We start from the raw sequence: 24,077 nt of genomic DNA on the forward strand, positions 1-24,077 counted from the left end.
TCACCAAAATTTGCATAAAAGGGAGACATTCTAAGCCTGGGAAGAAGCTGAATACAGGGTGTGGGGGCCTTGTTTTCACCTCTCCCCCATATGGCCCCATTACTACAGCTGCTTGGCACAGCAGCAGGAAGGCTGAGGTCCCTAGTTCCTCCCGCCACCTGTGCCATTGCCACCACGCTATTTTCCCCACACACGACCGCTCACTGAGCCAGCACAAGTAGATATCCTTGAAGTGCAGACGTACCCGCAGTGAAGAGACTGACCAGCCCAGCCTCTGCCATGATGGCGCAAATTCTATGCCCCGGCCAAGAGCTGCCATTCACAGCTGAAGAAAAACAATCGCCGCCAGAGCCTTTCACTAACTTCCATCAGGTGCTTCAAAGCCTCACAATAGCCACACGTGGACCAACACTGTTCCCCATTTACAAATAAGGAAAGATGCAGAGGTGACTGTCACGCACGTCGGTGATGGAACAGCTCTTGTACAACTCTTCTCACGATACCCATATCCTTTGCTCTGAACATGTTCCTTGAGCAACGTGTTCAATTGGGTACACTTTTTTTTAAACCAAGTCTCCCTTAGTAGAGTGGAGCCCCTGTGAACTATGCACACTACCTCACATAAGGGGCAGGCTGCATTGTCATGGGACTGCAGCGGAATGAGGGTTGCCAACCCTCCAGGATTGCCCGGGAGTCTCCAGAAATTAAAGACTAATCTTCAATTAAAGATTATGTCAAGTGATGAGATTTCCAGGAATAGGTCCAACCAAAATTGGCAACTCTAAGTTGAATATTTTGCAGCCCTCTACAAATACAGGAGAAGTCATTTACATAGATCCCCTGTGTGAGTGGGAGATGAGGATTTGCTGCTGTTCCCGCAATACTCCTCCTCACCCAGTCAGTCAGGTTTAAAACCAGGAAGTTACTGCAAGTCTGAGAGGAGGAGACTGAGTTTCTTTTGAACTGAAACATCTTGGGGCTGCTTTAGTACTAAGCAGATCCCTTAGTCAAACCTAGAAAAGTTTGTACTGCAAGGGTCTCAGGATATAATTTGTTGTCTCTTCCCACAGATACAGTTCAAAATGCACTCTGACTTCTCTCTCTCTCCTCTATATAAAGAGTTTTAGAAACAAAAGTGGCAAAAGACCACGTGTGTGTTTTATAACCTTGGTAGTTGATATATTTGAGTCTGAACGTTGGAAACAGGCAGTGAGAACTAGAGGTTATTTAGTGTTATGTTTTCTGCATCCTGCTTTCATGCATCAAGGACCATAATCTGAGGCATCTTTTTGTTCCACTGTTGCTTCAATCATGGTCATGTTCCAAGCCACTCCCAAACTCTGCCAGTACAGAGAAGCGAGTCCTCAGGAGAGGACGCCATGGCCTTTATCACCAGAAAGGCCCTTTCAAAAGAGAATACATAATACAGTAAATTAAATGCAGCCTGGCCAGCTCTAGAGTCTTGCAAGTCACTGACTTCCGGCCTTTGATCCTGTGAAATAGAAAACACGATACTGAAAACAGAACTGATAAAGAGACCACTACACTTGCCTCCTGGATCCTTGGCTTGGTGCGAAAGAGCAGCCTCAGCATCTCCAAAGCTCCGGATGGCTACTCTCCCATAGTTTGCAAGGGAGCTTCTGATCTAGCGCTCTCCCCAGCACGGACACTAGCACAAGAACCCCCAGTAGTAGCTATGTCACTTGGATGTATTTTGGGAGTTTCAGCATAAAAGGAAACTGTGGTTTTCTATGGGGAAATTGTGCAGTGAGTGCTCACTGCACAACACCAGCCGCCAAATGAAAGCGTTAGTCAAGGCACATGACCCCTAATGGGATGCTGATTTGTGAAGCCCGATTTGGAGAATCCAAATGATGTGCTGCCCATGTGCATGTAGGTCTTATTTACACAGTGGATTGTATCTCCGTTGGACAGGGTGAGAGTGTGACAGCGTTCAGGATACCCGTGACTGAATCACCTATTTACACCTCCTGCCCCCACCCTCCAGCGAGAAGGGGACTTGCCTGTGGTAGCTGGGTGTCAGCTCCCTAACATCACCAGCCTGTCAACCACTCAAGCACTCCCCTCCGGGCTCTGTCAGCCTGTCTTTACCTTGCAGGTGAACAAAAGGAGCACCTCAGTCCCCTTGAAGCATTCACCTGTGATACCCAGCCCCTGATGCTGGCTACTCACAGGAATCTCAGATCCTCTGCCCTCAAAGGAGCCGGCTACCCCAGTTTACCACTCCTGTGTAAGCACAGGTTTAGGAAAGAATAGAGACTCTGCTAGAAACCAGAGAGTAATGGAAACAAAATGGTTACAATACAAAACAAAATCATAATACTAGGGCTGTCAAGCAATTAATAAAATTAATCATGATTAATTGCACTGTTAATAATAAAATACCATTTATTTTAATATTTTTGGATGTTTCTACATTTTCTAATATATTGATTTCAATTACAACACAGAACACAAAGTGTACAATGTTCACTTTATATTTATTTTTTATTACAAGTATTTGCACTGTAAAAAAAATTATTTCTCAATTCAGCTAATATAAGTAGTGTATTGCGATCTCTTTATCATGAAAGCTGAACTTACAAATGTGGAATTATGTACAAAAAACTGCATTCACAAATAAAACAAAGTCCACTCAGTCCTACTTCTTGTTCAGCCAATCACTAAGACAAACAAGTTTGTTTACATTTACAGGAGATAATGCTGCCCTCTTCTTATTTACAATGTCACTAGAAAGTGAGAACAGGTGTTTTGCATTGCACTTTTGTAGCCGGAATTGCAAGGTATTTACGTCCCAGATATGCTAAACATTTGTATGCCTCTTCATGCTTCGGCCACCTTTCCAGAGGACATGCTGCCATGCTGATGACACATTAAAAAAAAGCGTTAATTACATTTGTGACGGAACTCCTTGGGGGAGAACTGTACGTCCCCATCTCTGTTTAACCTGCATTCTGCCGTGTATTTCATGTTATAGCAGTCTCGGATGATGACCCAGCACATGTTCATTTTAAGAACACTTTCACTGCAGATTTGACAAAATGCAAAGAAGGTACCAATGTGAGATTTTCAAAAATAGCTACAGCACTCGACCTAAGGTTTAAGAATCTGAAGTGCTTTCCAAAATCTGAGAGGGATGAGGTATGGAGCATGCTTTCAGAAGTCTTAAAAGAGCAACACTCCAATGTGGAAACTATGGAACCCGAACCACCAAAAAAGAAAAATCAACCTTCTGCTGGTGGCATCTGATTCAGATAATGAAAATGAACCTGTGTCCGTCCGCTCTGCTTTGAATTGTTAATGAGAAGAACCCATCATCAGCATGGAAGCATGTCCCCTGGAATGGTAGTTGAAGCATGAAGGGATATATGAATCTTTAGCACATCTGGCACATAAATATCTTGCAACGCCGACTACAACAGTTCCATGGGAACACCTGTTCTCACTGTCAGGCGACATTGTAAATAAGAAGAGGGTATCATTATCTCCTGTAAATGTAAACAAACTTGTTTGTCTTAGTGATTGGCTGAACAAGAAGTAGGACTGAGTGGACTTGTAAGCTCTGAAGTTTTACATTGTTTTGTTTATGGAGTGCAGTTATGTAACGAAACAAAAATCTACATTTGTAAGTTGCACTTTCACAACAGAGATTGCACCACAGTACTTGTATGAGGTGAATTGAAAAATACTATTTCTTTTGTTTATCATTTTTACAGAGCAAATATTTTTAATAAAAAATAATATACACTGATTTCTATTACAACTCAGAAAACAATATATGAAAATGTAGAAAAGCATCCAAAATATTTAATTAATTTCAATTGGTATTCTATTGTTTAACAGTGATTAAAACTGTGATTAATCACGATTAATTTTTTTAATTGCAATTAAATTTTTGAGTTAATTGCATGAGTTAACTGCAAATAATCTACAGCCCTACATAATACACAAAACTAGGGCCTACACTTTATTAATAGTTGCCTCTCTTAGCTAATAAAGTAGGTTTTCCTCCCCAAAGTTCAGTCTGTTGTGTTGCTGACTGGCTTCACAGGAACCAGGATCCACACTTTCATGGAACACCTCTCGCTCCAGAAAATGTCTCCTCAGTGAATGGATCCAGAGCGGGTCTCTCTACTCTTTCATATACTGAACCAGGCTTGTGTCTTTATTCACAAACAGCGCAATCCCCTGTCTGCTATAATGTTTCTTTTTACCTCCAAGTGGTTTCGGTTGTTTGTCATTGTCTTTGATGGTTTTCCATTGACTCTTCTGGAACAGAGCCAGGGTAGATAGTTGAACCTTGCATTATGTCACCGGCTAACCAGGAAAGAGTGACAATTCCCTCCCACCTCAATGGGCCCATCACTGAGACAGGTGATTCCCTAGTGACTAACTTTTACTCTAAGACCATAGAGCATAATTCTCAATATAGTTATATTATTCCTTAAATATTACCCATACACACATCTCACAATGATTATGAGTATTGATAAGTTACAAGATTTCAGTAGAGACCTCACATGCTACCCCTCATGGATAAATACCGTGAAAGTGGTGTATTAGGTGTACTGAGTTTGTCAGGTCTGGGACAGCTTGAAAAGAACAGGGAACCCTCTGCCCATTGGCACCAATGGGCCTCTGTCAGAAGGTGAGAGAATATTTTTCGGAACTTAGTACGGTCCTCTGAAAGGAACAAGAGTGCAGGCGGTCCACGCCTCTCAGGATCAGGCCCTTTGGGCGCCAGTAAGTGGGTCTGTGAAAAGGTGAGTGGGGTGAGTGTGCAAGTTTTTCCAGTCACAGAAGGCATTTTCACAATCCTGCAGATCTCTCTCTTCACATGCTTATGGGCCAAAATTACACACTATGATATCGCAGGTTATTATGGATCATATGCATTCACTAATATTTAGCACATCCAGGCTCACTCAAATTCACTGCAAAGAGAGGTGACCATTTGTGCATGACTTGTGTCACATGCTCCCTTCTAGCTCCCTTCTGTGTTTCAGATGTGCAAACACACTGACAGGAGACTATCCGGGGTAGGAAGTTACACAGCAGTTTTGCTAATGTCAGTGCAATGCATCTCACAAATGATACCATCAGCAGCCCTGTGGCTTGCTCACGCCACACCCCGATAAATACAACTTCGTAAGACAGAGCTCTCCTGAGGGGGATCGGTTCCATTTAGCCCTCTTTCCAAAAGCAGACAGCACCAGCTTGACTTCTAGTGAGGTACACCCAACTCCATGGTGGCCAAGAACAAACTGAACTCAGGCTAAAGTCCATATCTGAGCACCCAAATCTCACAGCAGTGGGTAAGGCAGCTCTTGAGGGGTTGCTGAGAGGGCCCAAAGGTAGATTATGGGTACCCGGTTTGAAGATGTCTGATGAAACAGTTTGCTACCTTGTGCGTTAGTTATTAATCTCTTTCACACACAAGGCTAGAAAGGGGGGCAGTTTGCTTCTCCCTTCTACCAAGGCAGCAGAGAGGTTGCTGGCATCTCAATTCAAGGACAATTGCATGCATTATTTCTCCCTGGTAACAGACAGAGGAGACAAGCATGGCTGCCCTTCTCCCTTTTCTTGTAGATGGCAGTTTCTGAATTTTGGACAGGGATTTCATTATTTGCACTAGCAGGAAACAAGCCTAATTGTTCTAAACCTAATGACTGGTCAGAAATATTAACTATGATCAAGTGTTCTTGTCCAGATAGAACTGGTAGCAAGAGAGGACAAATGTGTTGCCTGAAAGTGCAACATGCCTTTCCCACGGCTTTAATTTGATTAAATAATGGGAGCCTGCTTTTAGTGAAGGCAGATGTTAATTACCACCAGCATTTAGCAATTCAAGTCTAATTCTACAAGTACTATTTAAGGCACATCAAACTGCGAGACTGAAGTTAGAACACATGGCCCAGAACCATCCATAACTAGTAGTAAAGACGACAGTCCATAGCACCCAGTTTAAAGTTACTGCAAATTAGATTTCGTCAGTGGATAATGATTCTAACGTCAGCTCCGTAAATTGCTGAAAAAGAGAGACACCATGCTTGCTCTAATTTTAATCAGAATAACTGGAACTGCCTTTGTCTGCTGTTGAGATCTGCTTACATCCTGTAGCGGGCTGGCAACAGAGCATCAATTACAGCAAGAGACTGAGGAAGGATCCGTGTTTCATAAACAGGAAACTGATAGTGTGAAAAAGCTGCTGTTTGAAGAGAGACAGCGGCTGTCATTTCAGCATGCTCTGAAAGTGGGATTCTCACCCCTCACCAGAGAAGACAATCCAGCGGTGGGTTATGCTGCAAGCCAGACAGTGCGCAGCTAAAGGTTTGCGGTAGCTGTTGGGAAAGAGAATTGTAACGTGCAGCCTGGGCACTGAGTGTAGACAGTGCCTTTATTCAGGGGCTGCAGTTTTGAAGAAGAGCCCTAGACGCTCAGCGTTTTCTCTGAGAGCAACAGGAACTCAAGTGCATTCAGGCCTAGGACTCTGGAGCATCTCTGGCGCTAGGAAGGAGTTTGAAGCAGTTCCCAGTAAGAGTAAAGACAGAATTATGCTCATGTGATATACTTCAAATCAGTAGGTGGCAAGAGGAAGTGACCAGCAAGCAATGCTTCCTGAAGAGTTGTTTTAAATAAAACTGAGGTTGATTGTTCTTCTAATAAGCCTCTGCATGTTTCCTACAGGAAAGAACAAATTTGCTACTGTGAAGATACAGGGGCAGACCAACCCACATTTTACTCCTCTTAGCCCCAAATAGTAATTTCAGAGCATGATTCCACACTTAAGATAGAGAAACCATGCGCCCGTTATAGCCTGCATGTGATTTGTGGAAACAGTTTCAATTTATGATCAAGGGAATTAAAAAAAAATTTTTTTAGAGTGGAAGATGGCCATGTACACTGATCAACCGACACCCAGTCTGCAGGATAAGGCTAGAGAATTATTTAAAAATCAGAAAAAGAACTGGACTAAAGGAAGACAATTTTTGCAACAAGGGGTGTTAGCTCTTGATAGAGAAACCATTAGTGAGGTAAGAGGAAGTAGCAATTCTAAGTACTGCCCACAGCAACAGCAGGTTTTATTTTTTTGAAATTTGGGGAACAGGGAAGAGAGTTCAAAGAAAGGTCAGTAGCAGAGCCATGGAAACTGCAGGCAGGCACCACGAGATTAACACCTGAGAACTCTGCCACACCAGTCCTGGGGCACCTAGCAGAAGGGAACTCTATAGGAGAAGCCAGGAGTCTGCTTAATCCTGGTTTTCATGTATGCCCTCCACAGAGGGAGGAATTAGGGCATTAATTCACTGCTGGGCTGGGCCGGGCCATCCATACACCCTGAGCCCCATAGTCACAGAAATCCTATTGTGGACAAGGCAATTGTTTTCACACATTCACTAGCCAAAGTCAGTCCTATGCTCCCCTCTAGTGTTTACCTGAATCTGTTAACACTCTAGTTTTCACACAACTTCTTCGTCCACACTAGAATTTTACCATGTGTGGTCACATGATTAAAAACGACCCCTCCGTTTCTCCTAGTGTGGATCACTCCAAGTGGAGGGGACTCTTCCTGCCTCATCCAGTGGGTAGTTATGAGATAGCTTCTACTGTGCTTTAGTTCAGATATTGGCTCTTTAAGAGAGTATTTCTGATTAAGCAAAGAACAAACAGATGAAGTCATCTAGGCAGAAAAATTCTCCCATGTTCTTTACGGATGGGAAAAAAAGAATTCAGTTGCATAGAATGTTAAAAAGCAAGTCCAACTGAAATACAAAAGTAGATTAGAACTTCTTATTGTGAAGGGAAAAGAAATGTCTCTCAACATGCATGTGTTTGATCACTACAGTTCTATACCTATACAACACCCCATCTACAAAGCTCAAAGGTTTTGCTTATTCCCTAGAGGGTATTTATAAGAGCCTGCAGTATCTGGATTTGCCACTCAAATGTTATCCCAGGGGTTGGCAACCTTTCAGAACTGGTGTGCCAAGTCTTCATTTATTCACTCTGATTTAAGGTTTCGTGTGCCAGTAATACATTTAAACATTTTTAGAAGGTCTCTTTCTATAAGTCTATAATATATAACTAAACTATTGTTGTATGTAAAGTAAATAAGGTTTTTAAAATGTTTAAGAAACTTCATTTAAAACTAAATTAAAATGCAGAGCCCCCTGGACCAGTGGCCAGGACCCGGGCAGTGTGAGTGCCACTGAAAATCAGCTTGCGTGCCGCCTTCGGCACCCGTGCCATAGGTTGCCTACCCCTGTGTTATCCTAAACTGTATGCTATATGATTAACAACCTCCCTCAGAACACCATCTTCACCGCCATGGATGTCACTTACACCAACATCTCTCAATGACGGCATTGCTGCTTGCTTCAAATATTTACAAGTAGGGTGACCAGATGTTCCGATTTTATAGGGACAGTCCTGATTTTTGGGTTTCTCTTATATACGCTCCTATTACCCCCCCCCCCCCCACTCCCGTCCCGATTTTTCACACTTGCTGCCTGGTCACCCTATTTACAGGACAATGGGCAACCCTCAGATATCCACCCAAAACACAAATTGCCAAACTCAATTTCATCCTCACCCATAACAATTTTATAGTCAACAACAAACACTTTGTCAAAACAACGGGACCAGCTTTGGGTACTAGGATGGCTCCCCAATATGCCAACTTCTTCATGGGCCCCCCTTGAACATAAGAACAGCCATACTGGTTCGGACCATTGGTCCATCTAGCCCAGTGTCCTGTCTGCCAACAGTGATGCCAGGTGCTTCAGAGGGAATGAACAGAACAGGTGATCATCAAGTGAAATAAATCTTTCCTGAGCCCCCATTTCTGGCCTTCAATCAACCCCCCAACCTCATCATCAGAAGCAAGCTCCCCACAGACCAGGACACCCCAACTCAAAGCGTCACCAGACCCTGCCAGAACAACAGGTGCAAAACCTGCAGACACATCTCCACTGCTACCATGATCAACACCTGCCACAGCACACCTTTCAAGATCGACGGATCCTACACAAACCTATCACAACACGTGGTGTACCTCATCCAGTGCACTGAATGGCTCAACAACAATTATGTGCGCAAAACCAAACAAATCACTAAGCTCTGGAATGACCTCACACCAGAAAAAGATGAAAAACAAAAATACCCTCTGTTGATATTCACCCCTTCTTGTCAACTGTTGGGAATGGGCCACCTCCACCCTATCTGAATTGGCCTCGTTAGCACTGACCCCCTACTTGGTAAGGCAACTCCCATCTTTTCATGTGCTGTACTTGCTTACTGTATTTTCCACTCCATGGATCTGATGAAGTACTCCTCGTTCTTTGTGTTGAACAGAGACACTGGATTTATGGCTTATTACAACAATCTGTAACCTACCAACCCCCTCTTTTTGTCCTATGACTGCAGAGGTGTTAATGAGCCACTCTACCTTGAATGGTCCCTAACAATATGTGCTAACTAGCTATGCTGAACAAATTGTTCCACCTTGTATTTTGTCACCTCCAAGAACTTTTCCCAGATCTAAAGAGCAGCTCTGTGTAGCTCGAAAGCTGGTTTCTCTCACCAACAAAAGTTGGTCTAAGAAACTATATTAGCTCACTCACCTTGTCCCTCTAATATGATTTCAGTATCACAGCAGCACTGTCTGTTCTAATTTAAGTTCTTGCTACAGCTCCATCCCCTTTAATAACCAAGGATGCAGAACTCCAGAGGTTCTTTAACCAGCGTGTACAGTTCAGCAGGCACACACCTCCATGAGCCAGAACAAGCTCCTGGGGCTGGGGAGGGCGTTGCATGCATGCGGGTGGTTTTGGAGATATAACTAGCATACAATGCCAATAAACTGTGTGTATAAGGAGCAGTGCTGGAGCATTGGCAACCAGAACTTCCTGACAGATGGATAATAAAGAGGGGGTGGATTCTTTGAGATTAACTCAGGTAAAGCACCAATGTTTGCAAGTACAGTAGGGAAGGATTTTTTATACTACTGCAGCAGATTTTACATCTTTCATTTCACTTGAGCCTGGTCTACACTGGGGGAGGAGGGAGGAAAATCGATCTAAGATACGCAACTTCAGCTACGTGAATAGCGTAGCTGAAGTCGAAGTATCTCAGATTGATTTACCTTGGGTCCTCACGGCGCGGGATCGACATCCGCGGCTCCCGTCGACTCCGCTACTGCCATTCACGCTGGTGTTGCTCCGGAGTCGACGGGGAGCGCGTTCGGGGATTGATATATCGCGTCTAGATGAGATGCGATATATCGATCCCCGAGAAATCGATCGCTACCCGCCGATAAGGCGGGTAGTCTGGACGTACCCTTGTCCCCCCCCCTTTTAAATAGAGTAGGAATATTCGGATGGCAGAATCAGAATTAAAATGTGCATGAATCTTATAGCAAAGTCTACATGCAACAGCAAGAAGCTCTCTTTCCTTAAGGGAGAGCGGGACACATTTAAATCTCATTTACACCAACAGAGCCAATGAATGAGAGTTCATTTACTCTGGATTTATACCAGGTCAGAATCTGGTTTACTGTCATCTTTCTGCAAGTTTTTAGTAATACAGGCTTCTTAGGCTATGACTTTACGGCAAACAAGTGATGTGACAATATTATAGTAATTAAAATGCGATGTGCATGTGATCTGTATGAAAACCTGTTATTGAGTCAAAAGCATCCCTGATGTCACTCCATTGAATTCAGTTGAATTGTAGCGGTGATGAACTTGGCATCCCAGAAAAGGACAAAGTTACTCTATAGTTGTACTATTAAAAAAAATTGTGTTAGTTTGCAAGAGGCTGGAAGCAGCAATGATTAGATGGAAACAGCCCTGTTCTACACAGTCCATGTCAAAAAGCATGCCCTGAAGTTTCTGCTTGAAGTCAGTATGCCAAGTTAATCCCCTGGTAACACCACAGAACTCAGTGGAATTGTGCACCAGAGGTCCTTTTGGCCCAGTATGTTAGGGCTTTCAGGCAGTGTTCCTCATGGAAGTATTTCTTCCCACAAACAAAACAAAAAAGGCCCTGGCATTAATAGCAAGAATTAAAGAGGAAACCAGACTTCATTCCCCTGGAAGGACTTTTCTACCAGTGCAGTTCGAATGACCTTGTGTCTCTCTGATCAGGGCTGTAAGTGAAGCCTAGGAAAGCAGGCCAAAATACATCCGAATTTCAGCCTCTGTGCCTGATGCTGGGGCAGTCATCCTCCCCCACTGAGCTGGTTTGCCAGTGGAAAGTTGGCTATTTTTGTGACTGCGAAAATGCCCAGTATCTCACTACATGAAAGGCTGATTGTACTTTCTGAAAGTTCACTCCCTTCCTGTGACAGTTCTAAGTCCAGAGGCTACAAGCAGATGCCAATAGCCTCTTTAGCAACAGGCAGAGAAGCCCTTGCAGGGGAATACAGTCTGAAGTCTGCCTTGGGATAGAACTGACAGATACTAATATTAGCAGTTATAGGGACAAATACATACCTGGTGTAAGTTGGTGAAACACTACTGAAGTCAACTGAGGGTCATCCCCCTCCACCAGGTAAGAATTTGATCCTAATGTTACACAGGCCAATATTTCACTCCAGCAGGTGGCACTCTTAAAGTAGATTTAAAGTAACAGAAATGTTTCCATATCTGATAAACAAACCAGCCAAGAGAACCCATTTTATGATGGGCTCAGAGCTAGATTCAGCATCTTTGGAAATAGTTTTCTTAAATCCCCTCTTCAGCAAATCAATACTGCCTAAGTAACAGCTTTAGCCAGAGGCTAAAGGGAACAGAATATAGCCCAGCTTGACATCACAGGACAGAATTTCCAGGTCAAGACAAATTCCTTACACATTTAGAACAGCCCTGCCGGCCTGGCCAGATGCACCATGTGGCTACTACGGCAAGAATAGTAGAATGTCCAGTTTTAAGAGAGGACATTATCTCTTGGTACTGATCCAATTTCCATTGTCCATGAGTTCTAGGTGTTGCTTGGAAATGTAATGTTGATACAGAATTAGCAAGGATCCTTCTATTTGAGTCAAGGACACATGAACTAGATCGGGGTCGGCAACCTTTCAGAAGTGCTGTGCCGAGTCTTCATTTAGTCACTCTAATTTAAGGTTTCACGTGCCAGTAATACATTTTAACGTTTTTAGAAGGTCTCTAGTTATATATTATAGACTTATAGAAAAACTATTGTTGTATGTAAAGTAAATAAGGTTTTTAAAATGTTTAACAAGCTTCATTTAAAAATTAAATTAAAATGCAGAGCCCCCCAGACCGGTGGCCAGGACCCGGGCAGTGTGAGTGCCACTGGAAATCAGCTCGCGTGCCGCCTTGCCTACCCCTGGACTAGACAGAGCAGCTTATTTTATTGCCAGGCCTCGGCTCCTCAGAAAGGAAGAAGAGTTTGGCATTTGAGCCGGCAAATTTCTAGTGACTCTCCATCCTTTCAAGGCACTGAAAACCACACCTGTCTGAGATCAGCTGACAGCAAGTTACATGAAGATACATGATTAAAGATTCTTTGTAAATTGTGTGTTAACAGCTGACTTGTGCTACACCAGACTGTCTCCAGAGCAGTCAATAGAAGAGCAGCGGCCAGGGCTTTGCATCTAGTGAAACGAGGTGCTACAGTGGAAAGTATCCCAAAACACTTTTCACATAAGAGTCTGTGGATGCGGAAGTACCTAGTATGCAACTTTTAAAGAACAAGAAGTCTCTAGAGAAAGTGCAAACGAAACTGCTTGTCTTGTCTGACATTTCTGCAAATTCTATTAAAGGCAAGAAGGTAGGGATGTCTCCAGTTTTACCCCCAAATAAAATGCACAGCAATCTTGGATGCTTGATAAAGCAAATCTAGTTCTTGTAGTTGAGAAACATTAAGAAATTCTTAAAAACCTGTACATCAATGCTATGCTCACTCTAGACATTACGTAGTTCTTGTTATTTTTACACTCTCGATAGAGGAATGACAGACTCCTTTTCACTGCCTAAGAGGATCTAACACTAGTTCCACAAATAGAGCTGATACTTGTTTGCAATATTAAGTGAAGTGCCTCTGGAGTGGCTGTGGGATGTGGAATTTATTTGCCATCATGAGGCTCTGGGAATTCCATACTCCTCCCACAACAACACAGAAGCCACATTTTTCCTTGTAGGACGCTCAAGGCCTCTGTGGTCCCGACAAAGCTTTTTTTTTTTTAAAATGGGTTGCATGTTTGAGGGGGGGGGTGTACAAAACAGCCATGCAGTGGCAGCCTTCCTCCCCCACCATCCTGCAGTTTGGAGAGCTATCGCAGCAGGTGTATGAATAAATCATTGCAGGAAATTAAGCAAGGAAGCATTGTTTCCATCAGTTCAGATAATGGCATCTTACAATACAAATTACTGGTTTTTGGATTCTGTGAATCCTTAAAGCTGAGCTGTCTGCTAGCAGAGCTGTACTAAGAGCAGACAAGTTGGCAGACACTTGCCTGGGCTGTGACATGACAGAATGTCATTTCCTTTAATGCCTATAAGCCATGCTGTGAAACCAAACTGATGCCAGGAGGGATTCCCGCCACTATTTAGAGACTGAAGCTAGATAGGTTCACTTGATCTGGGTGCTTAATCTAGGATACTATGCAGGACTTTGGGTGGGGACAGGAGAAGAAAAGGTGGCTCTCTCGACGCTCTACACCTGTGCTCTCTGAATAGTGATAGGGGCTGGCGTTTTGCCCTGTGCACCAAGAACGGTGTTGTTTCCATTTAAGAGTTTCAGACCAACCCCCTCTCCCTTCTCCCTGCCAGGGTGAAGGGAACTGGGACTTGCTTTCCAGCACTTCATTTGCACAGCAAACTCTACCAGTTGCACCCAAGAGGGTGTGAATTCTCTGTACGTTCAGCAGTGCTGTTATAGAGGGTTGGATTGCTCCGCTGGAGGCCCAGCATATTCATTCAGCCCCCACCTGCTGTTTAACACAGAATAGCAAAGAAAGCCCTGCTGGTGCGACGACATGAGCATTACAAAAAGTGAAAGGATGGAGTAATCAAAAACACATCGAAAATAGGCAGTAACTGGGCCAACGTGTGCTAAAGCATTTCAGCTGATGCATCACTTCTCTCCTCAGCCCAGTGAATCACCGACACCACTAGATCACACAGCCTCTTTAACAGAGTCGTTTTATGTGCCTCTAACTGCTGATTTGCTATTCCTGACTCCAAGTCCAAAGCAATAGCACTGTCATTTCCAGTGCAGAACTGCAGAGGAACCAGCCAGAGACTCTAGCTCAGGGGTCGGCAACCTCTGGCACACGGCTCGCCAGGGTAAGTACCCTGGCGGGCCAGGCCAGTTTGTTTACCTGCCACGGCGGCAGATTCGGCCAATCGCAGCTCCCACTGGCCATGGTTCGCTGCCCCAGGCCAATGAGGGTGTCGAGAAGCCGCGGCCAGCACATCCCGCGCTGCTTATCGCCGCCCCCATTGGCCTGGGACGGCCAGTGGGAGCCGCGGTCGGCCGAACCTGCCGACACTGTGTGCCAGAGGTTGCCGACACCTGCTCTACCTGGTAGGAAGAGCCGCCAGAGCAAAGACTGCTGCACTGGGAGGAGGGGGGAAATAAGGACCAGTTGGTGCCATCCATCCCTCCAGAACCACCCCCAGACCCAGAACTGTGCCGGGGAAACCCACCCAAACAGAGGGCACTTGGGGAAAGGATTAAAGAGGGAACAAGCAGGAGACTCCAGCTGGTCATTGCAGATGTGGCCGGCTTAAGTAGGGAATTTGAACAGTCAAAACTGTAGGAAGTTCTCTGAATGGACTCTCTGCCATGAGCTGACTGGCTGTTTGCACCAACCCTCTCCCTCCCTCCATCTGGTCACCCTTGCCTCATGCCACACCTACACCATCTTACTCTCTTCTCCCTGCCCCTGACCTCTTCTCTGTTCTTCCGATTTAGCTGATCTCCTAACTAAACCCCCTGCTCCCCACCCTCCAAAGTAAGGGAGTTAACATGGCTGCCAATATCTTCACATTGTTCACTCTGCTTGGGTGTGCTATACCCCTTTCCCTATCTTGTGTATTTAGACTGTATTGTTAAAAAAATAAATACCTATATGGAAATATATGTATCTCATAGAACTGGAAGGGACCCTGAAAGGTCATTGAGTCCAGCCCCCTTCCTTCACTAGCAGGACCAAGTACTGATTTTGCCCCAGCTCCTTAAGTGGCCCCCTCAAGGATTGAACTCACAACCCTGGGTTTAGCAGGCCAATGCTCAAACCACTGAGCTATCCCTCCCCCCTTATTGGACAGGGACTGCTACTCAAATAGTACCTTGTACAATGGAGCCTTATTTGTGGTTGGCCCTTAGTACTACCATAATTAACATGGCTGATTAATAAGTTATGCGACAGAGCAATCTTCAGATACTGCTCCCTCTACAGAACAGAAATCCTTCTTCATTAGCCAGAGCTGCAGTGAGCCGGAGTTTTGGTGAGACCAATTTACAAAAAAAAAACAAAAAAAACAAAAAAAAAACCACCCACCACCAAACTGATACCTTCTTCAAAACAAAATATCTGCCCATCATTCCTCTGGGGAAGGGTGTGGATACTGCAACACCTGTCATTAGCATCCAAACCTAGAAGAGTGGCTGAAGGCAGGACCACTCCAATTTCAATGGCAGGTTTGTACGGCAGTTTGAGCTAGCCCCATACAAGCAAAGATTTCATGGTACTGCTGAAGAAAACCCTTTTGCCTTTGAGTATCATTATGGCAAGAGGCAGGGGGTTGTTTTTTTTTTAAATCCTAATCATTTGACAGTGTGGTCTCCAATTCTCATGCTGCAGAAAGACTAATGGTTTGTACTAGAAGCAAGGAGGAAGTGGCTAGCCACCTTTCTAAGCCAGATAGCCTTTGATAAACAACTTCAGAGCCATCGCTTACTAGTGTAGCAAGAAGAGCTATTAATACAAAGTTCAAGATTGTTTGAACACCACCCTGTTTGCACAGCACAGGCAGTTCCAGCCTGGCATTTCCTTCTGAGGGTTTGCTACAGTGGGGCAGCACAGAAGAGCCACCATGGCTTGTGCCATATATATCTGTGTTGCCTTTGACAGCCAGCAGAACAGTGAGGGAAAACAATGATTCTATCGTTTCACCTGAAGCCACAGAAGAATTTTACTGCTTCTGTAAAATTACATTTAGCCCCCACATAAAGTTGACACTTGTAAAGCTGTTAAAAAACAAACAAAAAACACAATCTTCACTGAGATCATGAATATCTACATGGGGAAAACCTTGGGTTTAAGTTTAAACCAGCCTTAAAGCCAAATTATCTTCTGTCAAGTTAAGCGTGCAGGGCTCAAAGCTAAGTTTTTAAATCTGTTAAACATTATAAACTCTCTCTAGCTTCACAAAATAATGAATTGCAAAGTCCTAGCGTCATGAGATCTGTAGTTCTCGGAGTTCCAGGACTTGGAACTGCCATTTGTCTCACGCATCTTACAAATGCTTTGCATGATGGTGGTAAAGAATCACAGATGTAGAACAGTATTATCCCTAAAGATCTCTGCTTCACCACAGAGCTTCTGCTTGGAACATTCCCCAGCCCTTCCCTCTCTGCTATAGATGAAGCAACAGAACACATCTCCTCACACGGGAAGATGGGAGTAGCAGCTTATTTAGCCCTGCTGGGAGAAATGCAGGCAGAGTTCTTGTCCGTTTTTGTTGTGTTTCCTTCCTAGTCTGCATGCTACTATAAATTACTCTCTAGGATCACAGTCAGTTCCCCTTTGAAAATGTGATCACAGTCTGCCCTCAAAGCCAGAGCAGCGCCAGCAAAGCTTATCAGGTCAAGAGAACACAGCAGATGAAGGGCTGAAAGGAGGGGCATTGCTTTATAGCTCTCTTCTGAGTCTTGCTATGAAGGGAGACAGAGAGAGACGGATGGCTTTTGAGCTGGAACATATCGCAGGTTTGCACCAATGGATAGCTAGCAGAGTAAGGGAATTTCTTTGGAACACCAAGAGCCAGAGGCGGTTTTTATCTGAATTCATAATTAAAAAGGGGAGCGATTTCTGAATCAGCAATGCCAAGCTAGTTCTGCAAGCAAAATTGCTACAAATGCAAGCCTCGCTGGCTGCTGCTAACTTCACTGCATTCCTCATGTGCAAGTCCTGTAAACTGACCCCTATTCAATTATTCATTAAAGTCTGCAGCTCAGCCGAGGCCAGGCTTCTCGAACAGGGATGCATTTTTTTTTTTAAATCGCTTTGAGAAACTTGCCATTAAGCAGAGGCCAACCCTTGCAGAGGACGACAGCAAGAGCACTGGCAGGAATACAGCCAGGCGCCTGTCAGGCACTACAGTTACATTAAATTTAAGACCACTTGATTAGTTGGCTGACAAGTAGGGACCAGCCAGTTTAAACAGGAGGCTTTAACTGTGACAGGCTGTAAAAGCAGTGACTAATTAAGAGTCAGAGCACCAACCAGTTCTTGGGCTGGAGAGGCGAAGGCTGATTTCCAGGGAGCAATGCAGTACAGATTACACCCAGCCACTGCAGATGCCTTCTGCAGTTCATTCATATTGGCCCATCTTTGAGCAACCTTTGCCATCAGTCTGTTCCCCATGCCCCAGATCAGCAGCAGACCTTTGCAATTCTTAGAGAAAGCTGCTGCAGCTGTGTCAACAGATTGGGCCTCTGCTTCAAGGGGGAGCCTTTAGATTTATTTATTTTTAAAGCCCTCATTTTCAGAGGCCGAGATGAGAGCAGCTGTGCAATATTGGCAAGGATCACGCTGCTGGGCATTCCTTGTCAGCAGGACTTATGCTTAGACTGAATTAAAAACCACTTACAATGACAGCGTTTTCAGTAGACAAGTCTGGGCTTCACTGGCTCAGGTACGGCAGGCCCCTGCCACCTGGGCACCTCTGTATTAGGGATTCAGGCTACACCGGTGTTTTTGCCTGATTTTTCAAGTCATGGCTGACTTGGTGAATTGAGGACCAGTCTGGATTAGGCAGCTGATCCTTTTCTCTGATGACTAGAAACAGGTGTTTTCTTAATACTCCATAACCTGTATTTTGAAGGAACCTGGCCTAGTGCAACTACAAACCAGTTTTCAGGGGCAATCCCTATTTGATGTTCCTGCCATGCACCACTCTGCGTGAGAGGCTGGCCATCTCCAGATAGACAGGCAGCATCAAGCTGGGATTCAGGAGACAAGTGACCATCAAGGGATAGGTGGAGCAAACTGATTTAAGAAGCGTCCTTGGCACTGGTTCAGATGTGCCCTCATGGGGCCCAGTGCATGAAGATGTACCCAGGCGGTAATGGAGATGACCGTTAACATAGGCAGCTCCTTGATTCACGATCAGAGGCTACAAGAGGAATCAGCTTGTGGTTGACCTTGCAGAGCATCAAGCTGGTCCCAGGAGAGACTAGTGCCTGGGAGAAAAAGGCCCACACAGCACCTGGTTGCTGGATTCAAAGGGAGACAACACACAGCTCATGGTCAGGATCTCTCTGTCTTTTGTCTGCATCAACCAGTCACCCAGGTATGGGTGCACAAAGAGACAGCGTTGTTTATAGCACTAGAGACAACCCCCTTTGCCGGGAGCTGTGTAACTCCTTCCATCAGATGGGGCATCACAGCTACCAAAGGGCTTGTAGTTCATAAGTTGAAAGTGTTACTGGGACACAGTTTAGAGATATCTACGCGATAAAGACAAAGTGAAACCTCACCCATAAGAGCAGCCTGTCACCCCCCGCCCCATATCCAAAGGGAGGAGCCATAAGACACTGTCACATGTCCTAATGCAGGCGAGCGTCTAGGGGTTACTGAAACTTATGGTCCAAACGCTACCCTGAGATATACCTATGCAGTCCCACTGACATCAGTGGGACATCTTGTGCCACACGCATAAGTGAGGGCAGGGAGTGGCCTGTCATCTCCATCCCTCCCCCCATTTCCACCTTGTTCTCCCTCTCATCTATGGGTCTAATCTCTCGTCTTTCGGCTCCACTGAGACTAGTAAGTAAGCCAGAGCAGCATTCCCTTCCCACTGTGTTCTCTCCCCTCATCTCTAGGCAACTCCCCAGTCCCTCCCTTGGGTAAACCAGCTTGCGTTCCCGGTCCCTGCAGGGTGGACTGCAGCATGTGCCCCACCGGACGGCTCGCCTGGACCACCCAGACAACAGGAACTGAGCCCAGCCCTTCTCACTCATCAGATTGGGGAAAGAGGATCATAATAATCCATCTAAACCTCATTTCAATGAGCTACAGAGCAGAGCTGGACAGTACCAAGCACAAAGGTTTACACTTGAAATAAAGCTTCTGACTACGCTGGCTTTATCACAAGAGGTGCTGCTTCCCCAGAACCCTGTGGTGAACCGATTTTACTAAATGCCTCCCCTTTATAACATAGGTCACTGAACTTGCTGCATCAGGCCCCAAATGTCACTCCACTGCTCACGATTGACCAGAGACGTTCTGCCGAGGTGGCAGTGGTGATGCAGGTAAATTAGAAAGCTTTGTGGTATCAGAGAAAAGAGATTTGTGGGGGTGCTGCAATTGTAGACAGAGGATGAATGGGACGTGCAGCTGGGAAAGGGAACATACACACACACTGGGCCAAACACAGCTCTTTCCTGTGGCTGGGTTTTATGAAGGTGGTGAGACAAAGTTCCGCCTAAGCTTTCCCCGAGATTAGCTTTTCCTAGGAATTTCCCCTGCAGGATACCACTGCCTTAGAAACCCCCTTTTAATGCTCCTACAGCCCTGCATCTCTGTGCCAGGTCCACTTCTTCCACCCCACCGCATGCCATCCACTGCTCAAAACGATCCAAGAACAAGATTCAGATCAAGCATGGAATCAGGTGTGGCACTGATACGCATACCACAGTAGTGCGGAGGCTAGGAGATTTCAAAGGTCTCTTTTATGGTGTTGAACTAGAACTGCGAGAGGTGTTTACTCATTCACTTCCCGCCCCGTTTTCATGAGGGACTATCATTATAACCACGGGATATGCAGATCACCGGCTCAGCAGCGGGTATTAGTTTTACTGTCACAGAGGAAGAGTGGTCCCAGCTTCAGCACTGGAAGTCAACTCTGTTCATTGTGAAATGATTTCACTGATTGGGTCTGGTCATTAAGAGCAAGTCATTATGCATTAATTCTTTAAGAGTATGCAACATGCCCTTGAGCTAATTAACCAGTGTTTGAATGTATATTCCATCAAAGAAGTTCCATTTTTCCTGTTGAATTAGTTACTTTCTATTCCCGTTAACCAGCTGTGGAATCAGCAGCCTAGCAAGGCAGCTCATTGCTCTGCTCTTTAGATTTTAGAACGGTCAGTTTAGCTGAGAACTGAACAGGATTTACGCCCCACGAGGCTAATGCAGACACTGCCAGTCAATCTAATCCAGTGGCTCTCAACCTTTCCAGACTACTGCACCCCTTTCAGGAGTCTGATTTGTCTTGTGTACCCCCAAGTTTCACCTCACTTAAAAACTACTTGCTTACAACAGATGTGTCACAGCCACACAATTACTGACAAATTGCGGACTCTCTCATTCTGTCTGTGTGAAGTTTCAGTTTTTACTCACTTCATTAGTGCTTTTTATGTAGCCTGTTGTAAAATTAGGTAAATATCTAGACGAGCTGATGTGCTCTGTGGAAGACCTACGCCCACCCCTGGCCTATTTAATAAGCCAATAGGGCCCCAAAAGCAGCACAGCTTTTCTGAGCAAGCACCCAAGTTCCCTTCTGACATTGGACTGTTTCTATGCAAGGCAGCCAGTGAGTCTTTGTGAGCAGAGATGTTACAAACTCCCTCCTGGTTTAGGCTAGATCAGAGCCAGAGTATCCGTTGTGCAACATACTCCACTACCAATACAGAGATAGTTTGGATTAACCCTTTGTCTGCTTCCCAGAGACCATCACTGGAAAAAGTTCTCTCAATGGATGGGGAGCCGGGGGGGGGATGTGGAGGAAGGAGGGATGGAGATTACTTACCTGTAACTGGAGGTTCTTTGAGATGTGTGGTCCCTCGCTATGTTCCGCACATGGGATGTGCATGTGTTCCATGCACCTGAGTCTGGAATTTCTTGCAAACAGCATCTGTTGGCCCCCACACATACCACAGCTCTCCTTGTGCTCCCAAATGAGGGCATAAATCGAGGTCCAGGCCGACGCCTCCCCAGTTTCTCATTCTTACTGAAGTGTAACAAATCCGCAGCACAGGGGATGGAGCAAGGGTAGTGGAATACAGATCAGGACCACACATCTCAAAAGAACCTCCAGTTACAAGTAAGAACCTGCATTTCTGCTTCAAGTAATAGCCCCTATGTGTATTCCACACATGGGAGATTACTAAGCAGTAGTCAAACAGGTCGGTGAGAGGGCATAGGAGAGAACTGACTGTAGTAGTGTTGTCCCCACCGCACACTGACTCTTGGAGCACCCACGGAAACAAATTAGCGGGTGCTTAGCACGCACCGGCAGCCAAGCTGCCTCCCTCCCCCAGCGCCTCCCTCCGGCTGGCAACCTGGCTGATCAAGTCCTCCCCATCGCCCCCAGAGCCTCCTGCACACCGTGGAACAGCTGTTCAGTGGCATGCAGGAGGTGCTGGAAGGGGGAGGGAGAGGGGGGAGTGGGAATAGGGTGTGCTCAGGGGAGGGGCGGAAAGAAGCAGGAAGGGCGCAGGGCCTTGGGGGAAGGAGTGGAGTGGGGGTGCAGCTGGGAGCAGGAAGAGGCGGGGTGGGGGCTTGAGAGAAGGGTTGGAGTGGGGGCAGGGCAGGGGCAGAGGGGAGGGTTGAGCACCCCCCAGGTAGAGAGGAAGTTGGTGCCTATGTCCACAGCCCAGAACCGTACCAAGGCGTAATGTCTTGTGAATGTCTGCAAAGAGCTCCAAGTAGCTGCCCTACGTATCTCTAGTATGGGTATGGGCGTCTCAGAGATGCAGCTGAAGTAGCTTGCCCCCTGGTGGAATGAGCCCTTACTCTTCCTGGGCGAGGGATGCCAGCTAGTTGGTACCAAAAGATAATACAACCCGAGATGTTTAGTTTAGGTGTCTTTCTAACATCTTTTGTTCTTTGCAGTTAAAATGCCGAAGCCCTCCGAATCTTCTCTCCTCTTCCAAAGGCACATGGTTAAAGAAAAAATACAGGTAGATCGATGACCTTACTCATATGAAACTCAGAAACTACCTTGGGTCTGAATCTGGGATGGGGACTTAGAGAGACTTTTTCTTTATAGAAGGCAGCATATGCTGGGCCTGCCCTACGTGCTCCCAGTTCACTGACTCTTCTGGCCAATGTTATAGCTATCAGAAAGGCCACCTTCATGGACAGAGGGGTCATAAAGCATATGACCAGGGACTCAAAAAAAAGGAGTCTTAGTAAGAGATGACAGGAAAAAAAATGGAGATCCCATTGAGGTGTCAACTTCACCACTGGTGGAAAGGATCTGAGAATCCCCTTCAAAAATCTAGTTGACAGAATGCGTGACCATTGTATGGTTATCCATGGGAGGATGGCAAGAGCTGATTGCTGCAAAATGTACCCACAGAGAATAAATAGATCCTCCCAGGGATTCCAGTGAAGTTCCGACACAAATTCCGTTGATGAGCCCAAGCAGAGAAACGTTTCCATTTAGCTGAGTAACAGCTTCTCGTACAATCTTTTCTACTTTGGTTAAGGATGGATTGCACCCTCTTGGAACATGAATGTTCCATCTCTGCTGCTCATCCAAATACCAGGCTCTGAGTTGCAGTGGCCCTGGATTGCGTTGTGTGATCTTGCCGCTAGGTTGCATTAGAAGATCTAGTAACACTGGGATGTTCATGGGTGATCGCACTGAGAGCTTCAACAGATCTATGAACCAGCAATGTCTCTGCCAGTTGAGCACAATGAGGATAACTCAAGTTCTGTCTGGGCGGATCTTCCCTAAAACCTGTGGTATCAATGGAACTGGAGGGAAAATATACTCCAGATGACACTTCCACAACGTCAGGAAAATATCTCCTAATAAGTCTTTGCCCAGGGCTGCTCTGGAGCAGTACTGAGGAAGCTTTCTGTTCACCTGTGAAGCAAAAAGGTCCCAAGCTGTTATCCTCCACTGAGGGACGACATCATTGAGAACTGGATCATGAATCTCCCATTCTAGATTTGCGGAAAAGTGTCTGGTCAGGTAGTCCACTGGGGACCTTTGAGCCCCGGTAAATATGCTGCTGATTGGAAGTGGTACATTAAACGTCACACAGCCCTGAGGATGACTGCCTCTATGCACGAAGAGAGATCTCATTCCCCCCTAGCTTGTTTATATAAAAGACTGTTGTCATATTGTCTGGCATTATCTGAACACATTTGGATTGGATGAGTAGGACGAGGCATTGCAAGCCCAACCACTGCCCTAAGTTCTAGTAAGTTGACGTGCATTCCGGACTCCTGGGGTCCAAATGCCCTGAGCCATATGATTGGCCACGTGTGCACCTCAACCCAAGAGGGAGGCATTGGTAGCGATGGTTATCTTGGGTGTCTGTGCAAGGAAAGGGATCCCTACCTGAATCTCTTCCGGTTTTGTCCGCCAGATAAGAGAGACTAATAGCTTTGGCAGAATTGTGACAATCATTCATGATGCTCTTCCCTGGCAAGTACGCTGAGAGAAGCCAGGCTTGTAGGCATCATAGCTGTAGCCTGGTGACCGGCATCACATGTGTGCAGGAAGCCACGTGGCCAAGGAGGGAAAAGGCAAGTTCTGACTGACATCCTGAGTCCGATAGTGACCTGGTGTATGAGTGCTCTCATGGCCTGAAGTCTTTTGAGAAGTCGATACACTCGTGAGGGCCAACGAGGATTGACGCAGACACCTAGGAAAGGTAAAAGGCTGAACAGAACACTTGTTTAACTGATGTACCTCAAGAACTGACTTCCCTCCTCCATGGGAATCAAGAAGTAAAGAGAATAGAGTCCCTTCCCACAGTGTTAAGGTATGTTTTCTATGGCTCCCTGGAGGAGTAAGGAGTTCACCTCCTGTCATAAAATCTCCTCGTGAGAGTGATCC

At 45.5% G+C, this 24,077-nt stretch overlaps 1 protein-coding gene across 2 annotated transcripts in view; it reads right to left on the minus strand.

Moving 5' to 3' along the window:
• The window catches only part of RPS6KA1 (ribosomal protein S6 kinase A1), a 64,199-nt gene that overhangs the window by 23,894 nt on the left and 16,228 nt on the right, over positions 1 to 24,077 (minus strand). Inside the window, exon 1 of one of the 2 annotated variants that reach the window (XM_044997993.1) lies at positions 1,552 to 1,608. The exons of the other annotated variant lie outside the window; for it this stretch is intronic. Within the exon in view, the coding sequence (XP_044853928.1) occupies positions 1,552 to 1,593 (42 nt within the window). The 5' untranslated portion in view covers positions 1,594 to 1,608. Of the gene's footprint in view, positions 1 to 1,551; positions 1,609 to 24,077 lie in introns of those variants that run through there. 2 annotated transcript variants of the gene reach the window in all.

This window comes from Mauremys mutica, chromosome 23, assembly GCF_020497125.1.
Source record: "Mauremys mutica isolate MM-2020 ecotype Southern chromosome 23, ASM2049712v1, whole genome shotgun sequence".
NCBI lineage: Eukaryota > Metazoa > Chordata > Testudines > Geoemydidae > Mauremys > Mauremys mutica.